Here is a 15,390-nt window from a genome sequence, read left to right on the forward strand (position 1 = left end):
GTGTGACCCCAGCTGATCCCAGATCCTGACCAGCAACACACCCACAGCCATAGAGCACATGATCACCAGCTTGTACCCAGCCATGGCTGAGGATGCTTATCTTATTGCTTTGCTATTTGAGGGGAAGAAACTGTCTAGCTTTCCTCAAATCCAAGTTCTGAGTCCTCTGCTCTCCTCTAGCTACAGGACATCCTAAGCTTTTTGTGGAAAGGTAGAGAGAATGCGACAGGACAGGCGAATGATCTTTGTAACAGTGTTACTAGATCTCTCCTCTTTTGGCCAAGCTGTTGGGGAGAGGCTCCTACCTGATGGGTGTCAGCAGGTAAATAGCCTGACAGGTTAGGGAGCATCACCTTTCTCCCGTTGATACTGCATGTAATTCAAGATGTAGAATTATAGCATTCACATTCCACTGGACATAGAGTGCCACTACTCATGAAGGGCATGGATGCTGGGGCGACTGGGACTCCAGCAGTCCCCAAGCTACCAAAGGCAACAATCACATACCAGAGAACAATTGCTGTATCTATCCTTTCCCTTCTTCCAATCCACAGTTTGAACCTTCCCACTTCTCAGCCTAAAAAGTAATATTGAACCAATGAACCTTTCAGCAAAGTTTGGTTTATCCACAAAGTGCTGCCCCTTCTGTTTACTGAGCCAATATGTCATTAGGTCAAGTTCTATTTACACAGAAGAGCTTTCAGGAACTTCTGTGAATGGCTAGCCCCTGTATCCATCCATGTATTCTGCACATGTGGAATTAACCAGTCTTTGGTGGAAAATATTTGGGGGGGAAAAAAACCCTTTGCATTGCACATGTATGATCTTCCTGTCATTATGAACATTACATTATAATAACTGTCAGCATTATGTTGCATTAGGCATCATACAAGATCTTGTGACGACTCTAATATGGGCGGTTGTATGCAAATACTACACATTGGCATCTGTGGAGTCCTAGAATCTGTCCCCTGTGGATATCAAGGGATGTCATCAGGTGGATACCCATGGAACTGGAGTCAAACACTAGAACAAGGGAAAGGTTAACCAACCTCCAGGTGCCAGGCACCTGAGTGTTTCCTCCGATCTCTGCCATTATTCATAGGGAAGGACACATAAGTATCTGGTTGGTATGCATGGCAGGGTCTATCGCTTACATTCTGAGATGCCCTTTTTGTCTGAGGCCATGCTGTTCCTATGCTATGGCATCTTTGTCTTTGAGGCACCGGTCAGCATCAAGGGGACATGCTTCTCCTCCTCAAGGAGCCATCAAGCACTAGGTTTTCTCAGCTGTGGCGGGTAAGGGGTCTCAATGTCTCTCATCTGATTCGTACTACGCTCCAGGGATGGCAGGAATCATTCTGAAATGGAGTGAGGGCCCACTCACTCGATGTGGTGCCGTGAGTAATGTGCTTGCAGCAGAGCCTCATGACTGGGATCTGGTCAGAGATCACACGGTAGAGAGAGAGAGACAACTTATACAAGTTGTCCCCTGACTGCCTCGTGAGCGCTGTGGCGCATGAACAGCCTTCAACCAAACAGACACACAATAAATACATAAACGACTATAAAAATGTAGTGGAACTTCTTATTCTCTCCTTAACTACTACGGTAGAACCAATGGACAGACAATACTACACAAACTCCATTCAAACATTCACTCCACTTTGGGCAGGGGCCAATTTTCTGTATTATGTGCCTCCAACAAAGCAAGTCAGGGAGGGGAAAGAAAGTCCCCCCACCCCCACCCCATGAATGCTGCATGGGTGCCTCCTATTGGGAATAGTAAAACGAGGCCACTTTTTAAAGGCTGTGATTTAATGGGATGAGATCATTTTGGCATGTTTGTGTTGGCTGTAGATAAGAAAATGTCTATTTTGTTCTAACAATGGGCAGCAGTGAGGAAGGGGATCTGATTTTCCAGTCTTGTCTAGGCCTGAGGATACAGTTCATTGCAAGAGCACCTGCCTGGGATGTCAGAGGCCCAGGGTTGTTGCCAATACCATAAAACAACCAAAAAAAAAAACCCCAAAGAGACCAAGAGTGGGGTATTTGGGGCTGGACTTATGACAAGGTCAGATGTGACCTCTAAGGTCACAGCACAGATTTAAACAATGGTAACAAGGAGGTGGGAAGGTTTCTCAATCCCTTGCAGGAAGAGGCATTCTCAGGACATAGGGAGTCTGACATAATTTTCAATTTACTTCTGAACCAACGTCTTGAGCTGAAGAGCGAGGCAGAAGGGAAACGGGATTTTGATGCGGGCTTCATCGACTGAAGTAAACTGACAGGAAGAAGAACGTTTCAGATGTTTTTATTCAAAGGTTCTCAAAAGAAATAAAACAGAAAAAGCTAACAATCTGATCAAATGTACAGTTCAAAAATGTCTTTTGGCGTTTAACAAGTCCTAGGAAAGAAAACTACAGAGTCATCTGGAGCCGGTCAGTAAGTCACCGCTGGCAAGTATGGAGCACTAGTAGGAACAAAAATAAAAAATTAACTCTCTTGATCATATAGATATCTCTATGAAAATCTTTTTTTTTCAATCTGTACAAAAGGTCTTTCTTCATAAATTAATTTTTTTTTTATAATTTAATGGCTGTCTACTATGTGATGTTTAACTGACTTTTTTTTTTTAATATGTACAGAGGTTGTTTCCCAAATCTGACCCAGACGAGTATGGCACTTAGTTCAGACATACCTAGCAGCAGATTTCCCCTCCCCTACTGACTGAGCTATCATCTCTCTGTCTTAACTAATGGAAAAAATATCAAGTAGTGAGAGCCCCGGGCTGATAAACATACTAGGTATACGGAGGGTGCTGCATTCAGTCTGGACTTCCACAAAGCAGAATGTTTTAGGGAGCATAGAACCAATAATACCACAACTTCTTTAAAAAAAAAAAAAAAAGAAACAAGAACAAAAACGAAAACACATTTCTCTTATGACTATGTAATTTTCACTAGAATCTACACTTCTCAGAGCAGCAAGGACGTTTGAAACTATGAAATGTCACTGACATCTATCATCAAATACAAGCAATAAAATTTAAGAACTAAAAAATACTCAAAAGAAGTAACTGCTTAGCCCTAGCTCCCGAGCTAGGAGGATTTGGTCGGTGGAAACAGGGAGGGCCAGCAACCTGTCCCAGCACAAAAGAAAAAGCCTCTGAGGTAGATAACTGATCATACGTAGCTGACCAGACAAGTACACAGTTTTGGAAGACAACTTAATTTACCATTGCTTTTAAAACGTATGCAATTGCCTTAATAAAAGAGCATTAATAACAATGAATTATCTCATATGTACTAAAGTAGAAATAACTGTATTTATGAATCAGGAATTTCATAGTTTCAAAGTTGGTTTTCTTTACACTTGAACACCTGTAGTGATGACTTAAAGTGTGGCACTGCTTGGATTCAAATCTTCCTTCATGCTTTTTTTTTTTTTTTTTAAATTTGTCTCTGTGAGTCCATACATCAGTTAAAATTATAAAACCTAATGCAAAGGTACAAAAAAGGCACATTCTCCTAACCGCAAACTGGTCCGGCAAAAACAAAGAGCAGAGAAAATGGGATGCTGAGACAAGGTGGAGCTACGGGCTACTGGCTCTTCGGTCTTTGGTGAAGTTACCTTTAAAAGTGCCAAGTCATTTTTAGTTTTTCAAATTGACCTAAGAGAGAGCGAGTGAGCGAGAGAGAGAGAGAGAGAGAGAGAAAGAGAGAGAGAGAGAGAGAGAGAGAGAGAGAGAGAGAGAGAGAGAGAGAGAGAGAGAGAAAGAGAGAGAGCTAGTAGCCAATCGTTTTTCTTCTGTTCATATCTCAGCTCAGGTTTGAAGAGAAATCCTTACTTTTAGCTTTTACCATTTAGTTTCAATAGCGACATTTACCCCCCCCCCCCCCTCAGTTTGCCAGATCACAGGCATGGTTCTCATTCTAAAGCACTATCGTTAGGATAAAGGACAAAACATTCGGTGACTCCCCTCCCCCACCCCCACCCCCAGCCCCAAAGCTACCTACACTAAATCTAGAACATCATTAAGTTTTTTGTTTTTGTTTTTTTTTTTTCCTGAAAAAAGGCAAAAAGGACTTTACATTGCATCATACAGCAGATATCCTAAATTGGTCAAACTATCAGAGGAAACTGTCGGGGTACGGCCTTACAAACGATTTACCCTATTAAAAGTCCCCCAGTCAGAAAATGTGTTTCACACAAAACAGTTCTCCCTTCTTGCACTTTACTACCTTACACGTTACGTGAAAAAAATCATTAAAAACACCTACTACATATTTTAAAAAAGCCAAAATTTCAGCAACTTTTATTGACTACCTTTTTTTAAAAGCCCTACGCTGCTGTTTTACAAGGCGTACTAGACCAGCCCATTTGGTCAAAGCATTCTACATCATTAGTTTGAACTAACTTTACTGAAACAGCTACAGCATCAAAAGAGTTAAGGCAAATTGGAATTCATAGAAAAGGATAAGACACTTCACACTACGTCGAAAGAAAAATGAAAAGCTAAGAAAAGACATCGAGGGTGGCCACACTGGCTTAGAGCGGCACTCTCACGGCAAGCACAGACACCATGGGTGACGTCGGACAGTGGAAACTTCAGAAAGCCCATTTCATACAGCTGAAAAAAAAAACGTATTAAACAGAAAATGAACAAAACCGCAAAAATCCGGTCATGCACTTGGATAAGTCTTCGTGGTCTTTGTGCATACCCAGAAAATTGAAGTTTTCTTTTTCTCTCCTTTTTTTTTTTCTTTTTTGCATCGTTATATTTGATAAAAATCTTTGTTTTTTTTTGTGTTTTTTTGTTGTTTTTGTTTTTTACTAAAATAAACCTGTTCAGGGGAACAGCTACTAGATGAATTTAAGGGTTTTATGCACCTTATAGAACTTATAGCAAAAATAGTTTTAGTTGATTTCATTATAAATAACGTTTTCAAGAACCTGTGCAAAACTGTCAATAATTTCCTAAAGCACAATTGATCAGAAAAATCCATGATTGTTCAGCCTTCACACCCTTCTTCATGTAAGAACACCCTTTGGTCCATCTAGAAGAGAAAGAGAGGAGACGAACTCAGTCTCTGCTGATTGAACAAACACACCACGCAGGGCTTGTCATCTTTTGCTTTAGAGAGATAAACGCCTGAACAAGATTGTGCTCATCCATGGTGAGACTGGGGGACATGAGCTGGGGACCTGAGGGTCACTCTCAGTTCCGTGAGTCCGCCTTTCCAATCTGGGACTTGCAGGGTACTTTCCTCTCTCAGGCAGCCAGAGCCAGCTCCACATGGGTCTCAAATGAAGGGTGATTTGAGATCAACAACATGCGTTACAAGACAATCCAGAAACTGGATTCCACGTAAGAGTTATTTTACTAAAATACACATGGTGAGGTGAAGTTTGAAATTTGTGACTCCAGTGAGAGCTGGTAGGATAATCTTTTGTTCTGAGGATGCCGACAATCTGAATTCATAGTCAAGATGCTGCTGACCTTGTGAGACTTGATTAAGCAACATCCTAAGCTGTATCTCCTTAGTATTTAAGCAATATAAATAGGATGCTTCTATTATAGGACAGCTTTGGAAATCAATGTTCTATGATGCTTTATATTTTATGACTTTGGGGTAGAGGAAATACATATTTGATTTCAATATAAAACATTGTTCCTTATCTAGACAGAGTCTGTAAATTCATAAACACATTAATTAATCTAAGTTAGTCTAAGCATCATTTGATAAAAGTACCCCACACTGCTTCATATGAGTCCTGCCGTTAGGGAGACTTTTCCCTCATACCTCACAGTTACTTATTGGGTTGAAAGGTATATGGAGAATGGTCATTAGATGTCTCCACAGTCACCTGCTGCTGGCCACTTGCTTCCTACAACAAAGCAGAATGCATGAGACATATTAGCAACGAAATCCTAACTCTGCTGCTAAGGCCTGAGTCCAAGGACATACACCTTAATACAGACACTCTTCAAAGGGAATTTCTTCAAGTCAAACAGAGCTTTTAAGGCTAATCACTGCCCTAATGCAGCTGAAATATGACAGACCCCAAGAACCTCCCGTTCAAATGTTTAACTTAAATATTGATCAAAGAAATTTCTTGGCTTCGTCTCCTTGAAGCCAGATATAGTTTATAATTCAGTATTTTCAGATGTTAAGAGTCTGAGTCACAGTGTGCAAATGTTGCATGCCATATACCACCCCCCCCCCCCCCCCCCCCCCCCGCCGACTGCTGCCTGAAGGCATCAACTGCACCTCACAATCAAACTTCCCAATACTTATATGCTGAAAAGTGTGAATCAACTCAGTAAATGGAAGCAGGGACTGTAACTTCAGCTACGTGTGAGGTAAGGCAGAAGGGCTGCAAGTTCACAGCCTGCCTGGCTTCCAGAGCGAGGTCATGACTTTAGAAGGGACATGGGCATAGCTCAATGGCAAAGCATCTGCCTGGCATGTGACAGGCCCTGGTGGAACCTTCACTAAAGTAAGAGTAAATCAGGAATAAAACAAAAAGCCAGAGTACTTGGGAGATTTTGTCTTGGCTCAGCTCAAATTACGCTTGAAAAACCACAGGTCAGGCTTTGCTGAAGCAGTTACGGAGACAATGTTTGGTTTTCATTGTTCTGGAGGTTTCATGTTCTGGAGAACTGCACACAACAACCACAGTTCCTAAGAACTTTGGGATCTGCCTAGGGGGTAGGGTAAGTGGACCGATAAACTTCCTTGATCCTTGAGGACACTCTGCAGGAAAATACTAGGCTTCCTGTCCACTCATAATTCAGATGTCAGACTTCTACAGATGCAATATATTCTCAGATAATAACCAAGAGCAGTTGGCTGTAAAATCGGGGGGGGGGGGGCTGTTCCTCATGCTTGTTGCAATTTAGGAATACCAGCTTTTCTTTTTCCATCATCTGAATTATGACCCGTTTCTTTCTATAATAAGTATTACCACTGATTCAATCTTCAGAACTAAAATCGCAAACCCCAATTTTATCTTAGTGTGCCTGTGAGTAAAATCTTTTGGGGTAACAAGACAGAGCCTCAAAGTACTATGAAATGTGCTACAAGATTGCAAAGTTATTTGGGGGGAGTCTGGGGATACAATGTATCTGGATGTTGCTATACTAATTTGCATAGAGTGTGTTCTACAGTTGAAAAATGCTAAGCGCACACTCTTTCTGGACCATTTCTTTGGTTGTATAGCCTAAGCTGGCCTGAACTCATGGATTCTCTTGCCTCAACCTCTCTGGTTGCTGGGATAACAGGCATGTGCTACTATGCCTTGAGAAAATATTTGACTATTGATAGATTGTTGTTGTTGTTACTCTATTTCAATGACTCGGATGGCAAACGACCCACTGCCACAGTGACCACTGGGATGCTCTATACCAACCACCGCCACAGTGACCACTGGGATGCTCTATACCAACCACTGCCACAGTGACCACTGGGATGTTCTATACCAACCACTGCCACAGTGGCCACTGGGATGCTCTACACCAACCACTGCCACAGTGACCACTGGGATGCTCTACACCAAACACTGCCACAGTGACCACTGGGATGCTCTATATCAACCACCGCCACAGTGACCACTGGGATGCTCTACACCAACCACTGCCACAGTCACCACTGGGATGCTCTATACCAACCACTGCCACAGTGACCACTGGGATGCTCTACACCAACCACTGCCACAGTGACCACTGGGATGCTCTACATCAACCACCGCCACAGTGACCACTGGGATGCTCTATACCAACCTCAACGGGAACCGCTGCTGTCTGCATGTGTGTATACTGTGGCAAGTAGGCTCCTTGCATGGCTGACGTGGCAGGCATGTACTGAAAAGGAGAAGGTGATCAGGGTATGCAGCAGCAAGCCATGCAAAATTCAGATTACTGGGTGGTGGGGGGTCAGGGTCGGAGATGGCTGTCAAGTACTTAAGACGTCTCAAAGAAAAAACTTATATGGGTTCCCCTCAAAGCTTAATGACTGCCTATGAATACGTCATTTGGAAGGTCAAACTAAAAATGCTGTGTTTCTTTGAATTTAACAACAAAAATAATGTGCCCGTGTGAAGGTCATTAAGGTTTCTCATCTGCAGTAATTCAGAATGGTCATACGAATCTCTCCTCAAGAGGCCACGTTATTTTCTGGTCATCCCCTGAGGTGATGCCTCACACTGTGTGTGGGGAGAGACCTGAAGGGACCCTGAACCGGTCCCTGCAGCTCTCCCTGTCTCTTTCAGCAGTCTCATTTCCCAAAGGCAGGTGGAATTTGCAGCCTATTTCTGGGCTGTGTAGTGTCCTGGATTCGCTTTCCTGAGAAGCTGTTGCTGGTTTTCAGAATAAGAGGGGAAACACGCTGCCCTTTGCCCTTGCAGCCACCACACACACAGGCTGAGCTGGATGCCTTTGTCCATCTTTACACTTGGCCTCGTACTAAGGCAGCTTCCTGCTTCCTAACCCCGCCAGTCCCTTGGAGTGTAGGAAAACAAGCCACTACGAAAACCGCAATGCAGTGCTGGAACACCGCAGGAAAGAACAGCAAATGTGGAGATGCTGCCTGTCCTCTGTGACCTGCGCATCTTTTCCTCGGTGACCTGCAGCTCGTAACGTGGGTTATAAAAGCTACACACGGGCATGTGTGGGCGCTGTGTGGGTGAGGGAGATGTATCCAGGTCATCAACTAATCAAGAATTTTCTGAGTCCTATCTGACTTTGTGGAAGGCAGTGCCGATAGGGAGAGGGCCGGACACAATCTTCGTTACCACCCTCCCCCTCAACCTATACTCTCATTAGGGAAGACACGGGTTTCATAATTCACTTTCCTCTATTTGCAAAAACCCAGGATATTAATTTGCCACCTACTGTTCCGGTGCTGCCTAGCGACAGATGACTCATTTGCTGGGCCAGAGGGCTGATCATAGAGGCAGGCTGTAGTGACATGGTGTGTTCCATTGAGGGAGTTAACACGGCACTCTGAGAAGGGGAGAAAAGAGTGACAAAAGACAGACTGAGAGAGAAGTAAGATTCTGCAGTTCCAATCTGCAAAGGAAAACCCTTTGCTGAGGCAAACATAACCTCCCTCAAACTAACAAGAGGTATCCTGAACGACCACCCCAAATCTCCTACATTGCTTTCCCGAAACTTTCATAAAGAGTTGAGAGGAAATGGCGGTGCTATTTCACCCCACTGAGGTCTTTGTGTTCAGCTTGACCTAACTGTAAAGCCAGACAGGCCAGCAGGAAGGGCTGTGACATGAGACAAACTGAGGATTATGGCAAACAAACACTGCCATGGCTGCCAGATGTTGGGGGGGGGGCGGGGGAGAAATAGCTTTTGTTTTCTATAGCCACAAAAAATGCCCCAAAACAACAACAAAAACATGATCAACACAGCAGCTTGTGTAAACATGTTTTACAGAGAGTCATCTGGTTCAAGATTAAGTAGGTAGGGCCAAGAGTGTGTTCTTCATTTCTGGGTATTTTTTGGAACTTCCTGTCCTGTGTCTGGGAAAATAAGTTCCATGGTCACTTATTTTGCTTGGAAAGTTTTTGCCATCAAAAAATCAATTCAATGTATGTAAGAAAACAGAGAAAAGAAAAGAAAAACCTACTCCTGTGATATCTCTAGCAGAACCAGTATTAGCATCTAACTGAGAGCTAGATTCTGCATCAGAGAACATGAACAACTTCCTGCTTTGGGCTCAATATTTTAACTTAGCTTTCTACTAGAAATGGTAACTGCCCTTGCTGCCATCAACTGTAATGGCTAGAGCATGCTTTACTATACCAAAACTGAATTGTTTGGACATCTGTCTAAACTTCTCTACATTATCAATGGATTTTGACTGTTCTTCTCATCTCTGCAATCACCTAATTGTTATAGCATGCTAGCATTCTGTTCTACTCCACCAACATGAACATGTGTAGCTGATTGCCCTGAAACACACTGGTGTTTACCGAGAATCAGATACCAGTCCAGGGCACAAGCAGGTGTTTCATATAGTTTGAATCTGGGTGGATAATAGTAACACAGGTCTCCTCAAAGAGGGAAATTAAAATATATGCAGTACTTGAATCTAAATTCACCAAAAAGAAAAAAAAAAGAAGATACATTTCATTTTTTAGGTTCATCATCAAAAAGCACAGAACAACAAAAATGATTCCAAGTCTAGACTATGGGGGAGGGGTTTCCTGACCTTTCTTCCTCATCCACAGGTATCACCAAAGCACTAAGGGGTCCTCAAACTAAGAGTGCACTGACTTCCACCTTTCCAAATAGACCATCAAGTATTGGGACCCAGACTGCTGTGGGAATGTGTGGATGGGTGTCATGAACACGAATGTAGGATGTGTGGACTTCTGGACATGTGTGTGTGTGCATGAGAACAGGTACAAGACACAGTTTTATTTGCATCTGAATGGCTGTGTCAGCATTTCCTGTCCTGCACGTGCTCCCGACTGCTACTCTATGCTGTGGGATGTTCTGTATGGCAAATGTGTTGCTGATTGGTCAATAAATAAAACACTGATTGGCCATTGGCTAGGCAGGAAGTATAGGCGGGACAAGGAGGAGAATAAAGCTGGGAAGTGGAAGGCTGAGTCAGAGAGACACTGTCAGCCACCACGATGAGAAACAGCATGTGAAGATGCCGGTAAGCCACGAGCCATGTGGTAAGGTATAGATTAATGGAAATGGATTCATTTAAGCTGTAAGAACAGTTAGCAAGAAGCCTGCCACGGCCATACAGTTTGTAACCAATATAAGTCTCTGTGTTTACTTGGTCGGGTCTGAGTGGCTGTGGGACTGGCAGGTGAGAGAGATTTGTCCTGACTGTGGGCTAGACAGGAAAACTCTAGCTACAACTCTACCCACATGGTCTCACACTGTCCGCCGTGTCCACTGTTAAAGAATCATGAGAGAAATCCCCGTCTCATTTTAAGGCCAAGAGTTGAGTTCTTTTCCTAATCAAATGATCTGGTTTTTGTATTATAAACGTTGTGATGTATCTTGCATATGAGAATGCCTAATTTGCACTGATAACTAGAAACCAAAGGGCCAATCTGTGGCTCTTTTGTGGCAAGTGTGTGGGTCACCATGGGTATTCTCAGTCTGACTTGTGAGTTTGTTCCTACACACTTGTTTTTAACTTTTTGACTCTACGTTTAAAATTCAACAAACTGGATTTTGGTATAAAAACATCAAGTATGTTTTAAAATAACACACTAGGATAAGGAACATCGAAATTGATGAAGAAATCATACTAGTTATGAACAAGGAATGTACTGCTGTCTTCGTCCTTATCTTTTCCACAGACAGGCTAAGCAACACCAATGAGAAGCCCTGCCTGGATCAGAACTTCCTGTCTAAATCACAAAGAATGCAACAGGGAAGAGCTGTTCCTTTCCACGCAGTGCAAAATATTTAGTTACTCAACTAATGCAATCCTCCGAACTGGCATGAGTAGAGAAAGAATACCTTGCCTCAAACAGGATGCATATTAAGTTCTTACATAAAAATTAATGTCTACCAATAACCCATTTTAAAACAAAGGTAACTTCAAGTTTCATAATAAGCTGGCACATTGTCAGATTCTGTGTTTGAGTTTTTCCACCCCGCCCCTGCCCCCATCTTTGGTAGAAGGGTTTTAACTCAACAGGCTACACACATAGCTTCCATAGAGGACATAAAGTCATTGACATGAGAAACTTACAGGATGCTGTAGGATGTATGGTTGAGGTTGCATCCAAGAAGGACTTTGCACCTAGAAAACGGAGGATTTTGAAAGAAACAATGATTTCTACTGCAACTATCATCTAATTCTCTACAATTCTTTTTAATCGTGTTAAAAATCTACAGAAGGAAGATAAGGAGAAAACACTATCAATGATTACAAAGGTTAAGGCAGTTAGAGTTCCTGACAAACTGGTCACTCTAAATGAGATGAAACGATCATTCAGAACCAATGTCAGTCTGCCCACTCGGTACGTATTTACTGAATATTAGGGACCAAGGAGCAGAAGGTGGGCAAGGCATGGATGGGCTTCATCCCTGAGAAAGATACTGTCTAAGGGAAGGAAATAAACATGTAAACAGTCCAAATTAGTCAAGTGTTATAATCAAGGTATGAACTACATTTTTAGGAATACTGATGAATGAGGATTAATTGTAGAACATTTCATTAGAAACTAACCCTCCAAGCACATACTATTTATTAAGAACTACCAAATGCAATCTCTTTGACAATCAGGAAAACAAGTTTAGAAATTTTGTGTAGCCCTCAACAATTTCTAGTTAGTGAGGAAAAAAGAATGTCTGAAATGCAGACCTAGGATATTAAATGGGAGGGAACGAGATCTTGATATCAACAGTTAAGTTAAACGGGCATCCACACAGTAACCCTCCAAACTGAGCAATCAGACGTGAGGACTGGGCTTTTTGGCGGGAAGGAAATGAACCTTCCGCCACAGAAGAGAGGAGTCGTCTGTCTGCGTCTCGATGCCCATGGCTTTTCAAGGTCTATGGACCGTAAGATTCATTATCTTCCAGTTCTTAGGAGACCCCTCCTGCATCCTGTCCCTGAGTGTTAACTTCAGAGGTTCTACAGAGAGAGCGCGGGGAAGAGTCATGGGGAAAGAACGTAGCGCCATTTACCTTGGTAGCAGAGCCCCGATACTTGTTTTCTCTGGTTTCCTTTGCCACCTAAGGCAGACCAAAGTTAAGTGCTTCTGCCTTGTTAACATTGCAGTTACCTGGACTGCAGCCTTTCCCACTGGGGTACTGGTGCTCTCTTGCAGATGCCACTCTCTCAAATCCAACTGCATAAGCATATGGTGGTTTAGTGGAGAAAGCCAACTCCAGCATGGGTGTGGGCCCTTACAGACACATCACGAGAGGCAAGCAGCCCCCTGGAGACCCCGATTTGGGCCAGATGTCCCCCACGTTTATATGCTTCTGTGGTTATAAATGTCTAAACACTTGTAGTATTATCGGATTAAGGAGCAATGACATCGAACCCCGTCTTTTCATCTCAGCAGCCAAGCAGCCAGCCAGTTTCTAGTCCTCAATGTTCCCTACTTATAAAATGGGAATAACAATCTGTGAACTTTTTACCATTGGTTCTTTGAACACCTGAAATAAAAAGAACCCCCACCCCAAACTAACTGTACATACACAACCTGTTTTCAAACACCTTAAAGGGGACCTTGGATTACCTGGGGGCACATCCACTCACCTCTGCTTGGCACCGACCATATAAGGATGGGCACCATCTGAGAGGTTGTGCCACTGAGCGTCAGGCAAGTGGAATAAATTCCACGTGGGTCTTACAAAAACACAGCATCCCCCAAGGAGGAAATGAGGCCTGGAAATGACAGGTTGTCTGCAGCTAGCCATGTCCAGCTCCCAACACTGATCTCCTGACTTTTTATTCTATAAAATGACTGAAAGGCTAACTGCTTCAAAGGGGAAAAGCAGTGGTAGAGAGATGCATTAAGAGCCGAAATGTCTATAGCAACATGACAATTAACAGTCTTTTGTGTACTTAAGAGTGAGCTCAAACTTGTGCTGATTTTTAGCGACATAGTCATGACAGAGCGCCATTTTTCAGATCACCAAAGACCATATTTTAGTATCAGCTGTAAACCCTGCTTATGAAGGGAGATATACTATAACCACTCCCTCTCCCTAAGAAGCAAGAAAAAGACTGGGATCTTAACTCTTCAGCATCTGAAGAGACTTAAACAAGTGAGTACTATGTCCAGAAGCCTGACAGATCAGAGTTAACAACCCGGGAGGAGAAAGGAAAGGAAAGGTGTGGAGAACTGTGGGGGGGGGGGTGTCGAGCCTACAGGCTAAAGGTGGCAGGCACTGCTGTGAGACTGCTTTTGGTATGCAGCCTTCTAGTTTTCAATGTTATTTTAACAGCTAACTTTGCTATTGCCTTATACTGACCATTATTGAAAACGTGCAATTCATATGTAGTGCTGCTGCTGCTGCCAGCTCATATTTACTGAGTATTAATGACATACCAGGACAGCATGGAGCTCTTTACATTTTCATTTAGTGCTCAGAACTCTCTCAAGTTTATAAGGTAGAAGCTATTATTATCCCCATTTTAAAGACGAGGAAACTGAGGCTTATGGCTACCAAACAGCACAGATGTTAGATCAGATGCTGTAGTCCCCTAACCTCAGACGTCAGGACTACAACATGTAATTCAATTTCAAAAACAGGAACACTCCAAGTTTAGTCACACGAGATCCCAGCAGTCAACAGTAGAGAACTCCTCACAGGTCAAGAGCTAAACTCAATAACAATGCTGTCTGGGCCCAGGCAGCACACCTGTTGAGGGGAAGATGGCTACAGGAAGAGAAAGACACATGTGCTTCACGAGCCCTGTTATACCATCAGATCAGTGTTGGACAAGGAGCTTAATGAGGATTCCTCCCTCAGCTGGGAATGGAGTCAAAGGTAAAGCCTCCTCACAAAATAATGCATCAGGAGCTAATGGCCTCTTGCATCTTGGTGGGAGAAGGGCCTCAACTCTCAATGGCATCAGTTAATGTCACCCACTGGAGACAATCTCCGTGTGAGCAGTTTCAACTGTCTCTTTATCTCTTCTTGCTCATGAGTAAACAAATGGGAGCCCACATCTGCGCTCCATTTTGTGACTCTCACACGTTTCAATTTCTGGGACACGTGATAGAGGAAGCACACGGGCTTATCCCAGTGCAAGGACCATGTGATGATTCCAACCACTTCCTGGCTTTACATCCTCCTACACAGAAGAGCAAATCGCTACGCCAAATAAAAGGCAGCTTCTTCCAAACTAGGTATCCAAGCTGCATCAAATTTGACTTAGATTTCATTTGGAAACTGTTCAGAGGGTGAAGACACATAAATATGCAGCAGAGATGCACGGTGCCCGGCTGTCGGGTCCTGAGGTACAAACCTGGTAGGCCGACACGGGAGACGCAATATAGGGTGTAAGAGAAGTTTGACTGATCATTCGGTTTGTGGCAATACTGTATGGTGAAGGGTAAAATCTAGAACAAACACAAAAGCCTTTATTAAGTCATCCTTTCAATGGAATCATTCATGGCACAATGTCTGACACTCTCCACTTTCACCGGCCCTCAAGCTACGATGCGTTTATCCTAATGACGTACCCGTTATGTAGAGCAGCTGTGGTCGGGTCATACGTGAGTGTCATTCCAGCCTACAGGAAGCAGAAGGCAACGTGAAAATCCATCTAGAAAGGCACTATTGGAAAACCGTATTTCATAGAGTCCCCGGGGCATAAGGTGGTAATAGTCACATTGGATAAAATGGGAAGTTTCTGTCAGCCAAGCATGATT

The 15,390-nt window shown here is 43.2% G+C and overlaps 1 protein-coding gene across 9 annotated transcripts in view; it reads right to left on the bottom strand.

Moving 5' to 3' along the window:
* Positions 1 to 2,298: 2,298 nt before the first annotated feature.
* The window catches only part of Rbms1 (RNA binding motif single stranded interacting protein 1), a 225,319-nt gene continuing 212,227 nt past the window's right edge, over positions 2,299 to 15,390 (bottom strand). For 6 of the 9 annotated variants that reach the window (XM_052726257.1, XM_052726256.1, XM_052726259.1 and 3 more), the window contains exons 8-15: positions 15,202 to 15,251; positions 14,985 to 15,078; positions 12,686 to 12,733; positions 11,745 to 11,795; positions 8,897 to 9,007; positions 7,787 to 7,867; positions 5,808 to 5,892; positions 2,299 to 5,060 (exon numbers count right to left, since the gene is read on the bottom strand). In XM_052726257.1, the coding sequence (XP_052582217.1) occupies positions 5,815 to 5,892; positions 7,787 to 7,867; positions 8,897 to 9,007; positions 11,745 to 11,795; positions 12,686 to 12,733; positions 14,985 to 15,078; positions 15,202 to 15,251 (513 nt within the window). In that variant the 3' untranslated portion in view covers positions 2,299 to 5,060; positions 5,808 to 5,814. The remainder of the gene's footprint in view (positions 5,061 to 5,807; positions 5,893 to 7,786; positions 7,868 to 8,896; positions 9,008 to 11,744; positions 11,796 to 12,685; positions 12,734 to 14,984; positions 15,079 to 15,201; positions 15,252 to 15,390) is intronic. The other 3 variants (XM_052726263.1, XM_052726262.1, XM_052726264.1) reach the window with 1 other exon arrangement.

The sequence above is a fragment of the Peromyscus californicus genome, unplaced genomic scaffold (genome assembly GCF_007827085.1).
Source record: "Peromyscus californicus insignis strain IS unplaced genomic scaffold, ASM782708v3 Scaffold_7__1_contigs__length_154581171, whole genome shotgun sequence".
In the NCBI taxonomy this organism is placed as follows: Eukaryota; Metazoa; Chordata; class Mammalia; order Rodentia; family Cricetidae; genus Peromyscus; species Peromyscus californicus.